Source organism: Formica exsecta, unplaced genomic scaffold, assembly GCF_003651465.1.
Source record: "Formica exsecta isolate Colony F162 unplaced genomic scaffold, ASM365146v1 scaffold1095, whole genome shotgun sequence".
NCBI classification, from domain to species: domain Eukaryota; kingdom Metazoa; phylum Arthropoda; class Insecta; order Hymenoptera; family Formicidae; genus Formica; species Formica exsecta.
The window spans coordinates 21,329-29,320 of record NW_021848434.1 but is presented as its reverse complement, the minus strand read 5'-3'; the positions used below and the strand labels follow the sequence as shown (position 1 = coordinate 29,320).

Sequence of the window (7,992 nt, the reverse complement as noted above, 5' to 3'; positions counted from 1 at the left end):
CTTGCTGACATGACTGACATCAGATTGTCGGCAAAAACTGAGCAAGATCTGAAGTGCTCAATCTGATGGCAAATTGGCAGCAAAAACCGAACAGAATCTGCAGCTTATTACAAAGAATTATAAAATAGTTCAGTCGCTTATCGCTATGCGGCGCGTTATTCATTATCTATACCCGTATTCAAATTCTTGTCATGAGTGTATATAAAGCCTGCAAAACGCTAATAATATTATAATATATATATTTTTATCAGTTCAATTTTTGACACAATTCTTATACAGGAAATTCAGATATTGAACTGATTTTTGGCAAATCGGACAGATAATTGTTCGATTTTCACTTATTCGAACAATTTCTGTCCAAAAAGATCTTTAATTTTATAAATTAAATTATTTAAATTTATCTATATGTTTTAACACATTAATATATGATTTTATATAATGTTTAATTATCTAATGGTCATTTTATGACCAAAACTTATCATCATTTTGTTACTTATGGTTGAGACTTTAAATCCATTTAAATATACTATTTTATATGAATGGCCAAAAGCTGCAGAATTTGTTCGGTTTTTGCTGACAATCTGCTGTCAGATTGTCTTGCGCAGATCTTGCTCGATTTTTGCCACCAATTTGACGTCAAGTCATGTCAAGCTTTGCTCGTTTTTTGCCGTCAACTTTCTGTCAGGTTATGTCAGCAAGCTTTGTCACCAAAACACAAGCTTAATGCGGACACAGATGGCACCGGATTTGTTACCAAGTTTTGACCGAATTTGATGCCAATTTGGCGACAATTTGTTATCAAATTGCTTACTGGGTATATGGATAAAGAATATATAAACAAGGATGAGATATTCGCAATCGGGATTATTAGTCCTAAAAAAAAGAAAACAACAATATTGTACCCTAAAATGACGAAATCACTGTGCTAAAGAAAAAGAAGAGAAAGAAATATATGATAATCTCAATTTTATGTAAGTAACATACTAATATAGTGTATTATAAAATTGTATATGATAATAATCTGAAATCATTATTGCTATGTCCTCGTAACAAAAACAACTCTGATAAAAAAAATAAATATAAAAATGTGATAATTACATTATTTTATTTATCGGTTTACTTGTAACAATGTATGGAATCTTTCGACGTAATATAATAATTGACGTTACATATTAATGATACATTTACATTATGTATCATAACTTCTATGAATAATACGATAAAAGTACTTTTGTATTAATTACACAAGCATCAATGCGACATAAAATATTCTAAGGTAAATAATGTAAATATTAATATTATAAATTCCATTTATTTTCCTTTTCAGAGTTGCTGTCCGATGCTGATTCATTACTCGTATCCTGTGCATTTTCTTGTAATACAGCTTCTAAATACTGAGAGATTTTGAATATATCTCTGCTTGCTATTGGTTGCCTCAATCATATTAACTTCGATTAAATTCGCAACAACCTTAAACTTAAACTTAAATCTTTAAACTTTCAGCGGTATTATAAGTGATAAAAAACAATTAATAAACTAATTAATACAACATAATATAAGAGATATAAAAGATTCGCTAGGCATAGCAATGTCCAGGTTCACTATTGGACATATCCAATGTATCCGATGACCCAGATGTATCCAATGTTAATCTTGAGTTGAATACTTTCACAGAGCCTTCTTAGAATGGGGCAATGAAACTGAAACCAAAAGATAGAATAAAATTTATCTATGTGAACTAGAAACACAACTTTTATGACGTTGAAAAACTAACGCACACAATATATATATCCGATATTTCAATACACATGTTACCACAGATGTATAAAAGACAAAAAAAAGATAATAAATCAGAATAATACTGTGTGTGTAATATATTTAAAACTATATTTAAAATTATATATTAAAATATTAACTTTAAATTTCGAAATTAAGAGCGAGATGATATCAAAATGCTTCATATTGTCTTAAAAAATCAAAATTCTTTGGCAAGCAATAATAAAATGTTTTGTACGAAATTGCAAACTCTTACACTATTATTGCAAGGTTTTTTGTTTATTATGCAGCCACGTTTTGATTTGCGGCGATGTACGACGAGCAAGAGAAATATATTTTTTCTTTACTTCTTGAATCTCTCTTAGAGACGGCAATGTATGATTTTCCATGTGTCCTGCAAATGCATGAAGCGCTGCTTCTTTCTCGTCTTCTGTCCATCGCACCCTTTTTGTTTTTCCATAAGGAGATGCTAGAAGAGCATAAAGGATATTAAAGTAATTTAATAAGCATGAAAATATTATACTATTTGTTCTCAAATCTCAACATAAAAACTTGAATTAATGAAGAAATTGATTGTAGCAATCAACATGTTCTTATGTTGATTGCTACAATCAAACATTCTCATTCCACATATTTCACGATATATAGTTTTTTTAAATAGTAATGACAGTTTATTATATTTATTTATTTTTTAATCTTTAGTATCATTGTATCTATTTAGTATTAAATAATTGGTATTAAATATTAATTAGTAATTAATATTATAATAAAATATTACGTTATGTATGCAAATTCGGTGAAAAAAGAACGGCACAAGATATAATTACATGCATGTACTTATTAGATATGAGATTTACATTATTATATTATATATATTATTATATTATATTATATTAGAATTATATTGAAAATATAAATAGAATACATTTTTAAGAATGAACTATTATTATAGAATAAGATAAAGAAGCTTGTATTATTGGAACTTGTACAGGTATAAATTGGAGACAGATAAGAAAAATTACTTACTACTACGTTTCCGTTTTCCACTTTGTTTATCCGTTTCCTTGTAACAATTCATGGAATATTTTGATGTGTTACACAATGATATATCTATAATAAACAATATGTATTATAACTTTTATGAATAATACGATAAGAATACTTCTGTATAAATTACACAAACATTAATGTAACATAAAACATTCTGATGTAAATAATGTAAATATTAATATTATAAATTTCACTTTATATTCTTATATAACGATTTAAACGTAATTCAAATAACGTTACCTGTTTCATCAGGATTATTATTATTGATCTCTTCTCTTACGTTATTTTCCTTTTCAGAATCGCTGTTCGATGCCGATTCGTTACTCGAATCCTGTCCATCTTTTTGTAATACTGCTTCTAAATATTGAGAAATTTTAAGTATATCTCTGCTTGCTATTGGTTGCCTGTAATGTTCTCTATGTATTTTATCAGCATGACCCATAAATGTGGCAAGATCCGAAACATCAATATCATTGAGATTAAGTTGAATGCAATGTGTTGCTATATGTTTTCGTAATGTTGTACCGCACAAAGTAGTTGATTGATTTGCGTTACATTTTTGTGCGAATTTATGTATTAAAAGACAGGCTCTAAGATATCGGTGTCTATCTTTGTTGATACTAGGTAATCCAAAAATATAAGGATTTTTCTGCGGTACATTCCCAGTCAGCCACGTCTGTTCTAACAGATATAGCCAAGTGCTTGCTACAAATTATTGTCAGCAAAAAGGCTACAAATTTGGTGCAAGAGTTGTTATTACTATATGTTTTAACACATTAATATATGATTTTATATAACAATACTGTAATTTGTCTTATTTTTGCCATCAAAAGAACGTCAGAAAATGGTCTCCCGTTGATGTGATATATTTTGGGTCTTATGAGACCTAACTTAGGATGTCTAATTATCTAATGGTCATTTTATGACTAAAACTTATCATCATTTTGTTACTTATGGTTGAGACTTTAAATCCATTTAAATATACTATTTTATATGAATGGCCATAAGCTGCAGAATTTGTTCGGTTTTTGCTGACAATCTGCTGTCAGATTGTCTTGCGCAGATCTTGCTCGATTTTTGCCACCAATTTGACGTCAAATCATGTCAAGCTTTGCTCGTTTTTTGCCGTCAATTTGCTGTCAGGTTATGTTAGCAAGCTTTGTCACCAAAACACAAGCTTAATGCGGACACAGATGGCACTGGATTTGTTACCAAGTTTTGAGCGAATTTGATGCCAATTTGGCAACAATTTGTTATCAAATTGCTTACTGGGTTAGCTTTTTTACGATATTTCAAGATTAAGGTAACACAATCAGGAAGATCGTTTGACAGTAAAATACTGTACGTCCCAATTTCCCTCTGATACAAAATAGGACATATTTCTCAGCAATTTTTTTATCTTCCGTGGATAATGATTTATAAGGCTGCGTTCGGAAACATCACCCATGTGCGCACGAGTATCGTTCTATCTTTGTTCAACTTTTAGTAAATAACAAAGATAGAACGACGCTCGTGTGCACACGGGTGATGTTTCCGAACGCATCCTAAATGTCACTGTACATGTTTTTATTTACTCTTTCATAATTTTCAAAATTTTCTATATGTGCTCGTTCCATTTCTCCTGCTCGTCATCTATTAAAAACATGCATTGAAGTTAATGTTACTTCTGCTAAAGAAATCCATTTCTCATATGAAAAAGACTCTTTTAATGTTGTATAAGCTTCAGTTCTTTTTTTTTTTTTTTGCCAAATGGTTATGCAACCTTTTAATATCTTCCAGTGATGGGAGATTTATTTTCTTATGTTTTTTACGAGCCGATTCCCACACAGAAAAATGATATGTATTAGATATCTGCTAGATATCTTCAATGTCTACCAGGGATATCCACAGGATATACAGAAACAGCTATTAGACATGCTATGGATATCCAAATGTCCGACATTCGAGATCTCATAAATATCTATAGGATATCTACATAAATATCCACTAGGTATCCATACAATATCCAATGAATATCTACATAAATATCCACTAGGTATCCATACAATATCCAATGAATATCTACATAAATATCCACTAGGTATCCATACAATATCCAATGAATATCTACATAAATATCCACTAGGTATCCATACAATATCCAATGAATATCTACATAAATATCCACTAGGTATCCATACAATATCCAATGAATATCTACATAAATATCCACTAGGTATCCATACAATATCCAATGAATATCTACATAAATATCCACTAGGTATCCATACAATATCCAATGAATATCTACATAAATATCCACTAGGTATCCATACAATATCCAATGAATATCTACATAAATATCCACTAGGTATCCATACAATATCCAATGAATATCTACATAAATATCCACTAGGTATCCATACAATATCCAATGAATATCTACATAAATATCCACTAGGTATCCATACAATATCCAATGAATATCTACATAAATATCCACTAGGTATCCATACAATATCCAATGAATATCTACATAAATATCCACTAGGTATCCATACAATATCCAATGAATATCTACATAAATATCCACTAGGTATCCATACAATATCCAATGAATATCTACATAAATATCCACTAGGTATCCATACAATATCCAATGAATATCTACATAAATATCCACTAGGTATCCATACAATATCCAATGAATATCTACATAAATATCCACTAGGTATCCATACAATATCCAATGAAAATAAATTTTTAGTTAACATGGATGTGTGGATAATATGTGGATATCCACTAGATATCCCAGCTGGTTATACGGGAGATATAGATATTTTTGATATCTTATAGATATCTATTGATTATCCATAGTAGATATGGACATTATATGGATATGTCGATATCCAGTAGATATCGATTAGATATGTAGCTCTGTGTGGGTTGCGTTTCGAGTACAGTTTTGTTGATACTTGTACCACAATTAATAGTTTTAAAAAGTCTTTAACAAATTTCTTCTTTTCATCTTGTCTCTTGATGTGTTCAATAATAGAATCTTCCAAAGTTTCCTAATTTTCAAAATCTTTTATGTACATTTGCTCAATTTCTCCTGCTCATTGACAATTACAAAAAATTATGTATGTATATGTAACTGTCTTATGTAACTATCTATCTTATGTAACTATCTGTCTGTACATATCTATATACTTATTTGTATGTAGATACATATATAAATATATTGTACCAATGTTCTTTCTTATATCATTGTATCTATACTTATATCATTATATACTTATACTATTATACCAATGTACTTATACCATTTGTGATATGTATATTGTACGTAGTATAACACAATAAATAGAGAAAGAATCTGGTATACAAAAGTATATACATGTAACCTTTTGTGCCATAAGTCTTTTATCTATGTTATTTTTTTTTTATTTTTCTTGATATAAAACAGTTGTATTCTGGACACTTTGTTGTCTAATTGTACTTTTTCATGCTATATTTTCTTTAACAAAATAACTAATACCGCTGTAATAGAAAAGCTATCTATAGAAAACCAAACTCCATAAAGCCAGTAACATGTCCTTAATCAATAAAATTAGCTAATAAACTAGAAAAAAGAGAGAAAAACATAGAAAGAAAATGGTATTACAGATACTTTAAAAGCAAAAACACAAATTTCATTCAAAAACACAACCCAGGAAACATAATTCATGTTTTTGCCATGTAATATATGCAACACTTTGTAATATATTTGCTTCTATAAACAACTATTAACAACTAATACTCTATTCCAATTTTACTGTACATTCTTCTTGTTATATAGTCTTATATAGTCTTTGTTGGTTTACAGAAGTTTACAGAGAGAGAGAGAAAGAGAGAGAGAGAGTGATAGAGAGTCCATTGAATATATTTATTTCGACTCTAGTTTCAATATTTCCATTGAAAATTATGGTAAATGTTTAGTTTATGGGCCTCACTTCAGATTTTAATAAAATTATACTTAATCAATAAATTTAATTTTGCGAAAGAAGGATCTAAAAGAAAAAAGTCGCTCTGTACTCTAAAAGGAATAATTTAATTAAATTAAATAATACATAAAGTTTTTATATTTACATGCAAGTTTCGATAGTATATTTCTTATACTTATTTATTTTTGGAGTGTCGTTAAAATAACTGTTTTATGGAAAAAGTGGTGTCGTCAAAATAGCCGAATAGTATAATGTACTATACATAATTTTGTACTGTCGCTGTACTAATCAATCTATACTTAATTCCTTATACATACGTACCAGTGCATTTTATCACAAAACTGCAAGTAATGTATACGTCAGGGAGTGAATGTACTCTTATGTATACAATAAAATGTTTGGTTTTTTGCTGTCGTCAAAATAGTCGATTGACATATATAGTCATTTTAATCAACGCACGCAAATATCTCGTACAGTAAGCAAGATGGGAAAAAATGTTTTATACAAAAGTTATAGGGTTCAGAGGGGGACACATGATGAAAATATGGACTTGACCTTGAGTGACCTTTTCAAGGCCAAGTCAATGTGATCGATATTTTCTTAAATCAAACCCCTCATTTTTTATTGCATATTCTTGTAGCTTATCTCGAAAGCTTTTCAAAACACTATAATAAAGTATTTTTTCATTAAGTACTTTTTGAGTTATTTTATATTTTAATCTGACATATTTCGATATAAAAATTAAAATATCTCGTAAAATATTTAGTTTTCGAGAATCTTACCGTAATACTTTTATGTACAGAATAATGAGACAAATCAATTAGTAAAAAAAAAATAATTGTTTTTAAGAAAAAGTATATAATTATTTACAATGTATTTTTTAAAACAATTATTTGTTTTTTTCTTTACACTAATTGATTTGTCTCATTATTCTGAACATAAAAGTATTACGGTAAGATTACCGAAAACTAAATATTTTACGAGATATTTTAATTTTTATATCAAAATATGTCAGATTAAAATATAAAAAAACTCAAAAAGTACTTAATGAAAAAATACTTTATTATAGCGTTTTGAAAAACTCGAGATAAGCTACAAGAATATGCAATAAAAAGTAGGCAATTCCATTTAAAAAATTCAATTTGACCTTGATCTGACCTTGGCAACGCCATCCAAGGTCAAACAGCTATTACCGTTGATTGTG

At 28.8% G+C, this 7,992-nt stretch overlaps 1 protein-coding gene across 2 annotated transcripts; it reads right to left on the bottom strand.

The window, feature by feature from the left end:
- Positions 1–969: 969 nt before the first annotated feature.
- LOC115235345 lies at positions 970–3,296 on the bottom strand. Of its 2 annotated transcripts, none has more exons than XM_029807065.1 (4): positions 3,067–3,296; positions 2,803–2,886; positions 2,033–2,245; positions 970–1,700 (listed from the first exon to the last, which is right to left on the bottom strand). In XM_029807065.1, exons 1-3 carry the CDS (start codon positions 3,266–3,268, stop codon positions 2,037–2,039), a joined length of 495 nt encoding a protein of 164 aa, XP_029662925.1. In that variant the 5' UTR covers positions 3,269–3,296; the 3' UTR covers positions 970–1,700; positions 2,033–2,036. The 2 variants fall into 2 exon arrangements, with proteins under 2 accessions (XP_029662925.1, XP_029662915.1); XM_029807055.1 differs by having other exon boundaries at positions 2,124–2,245.
- Between the last annotated feature and the right edge of the window lie 4,696 nt (positions 3,297–7,992).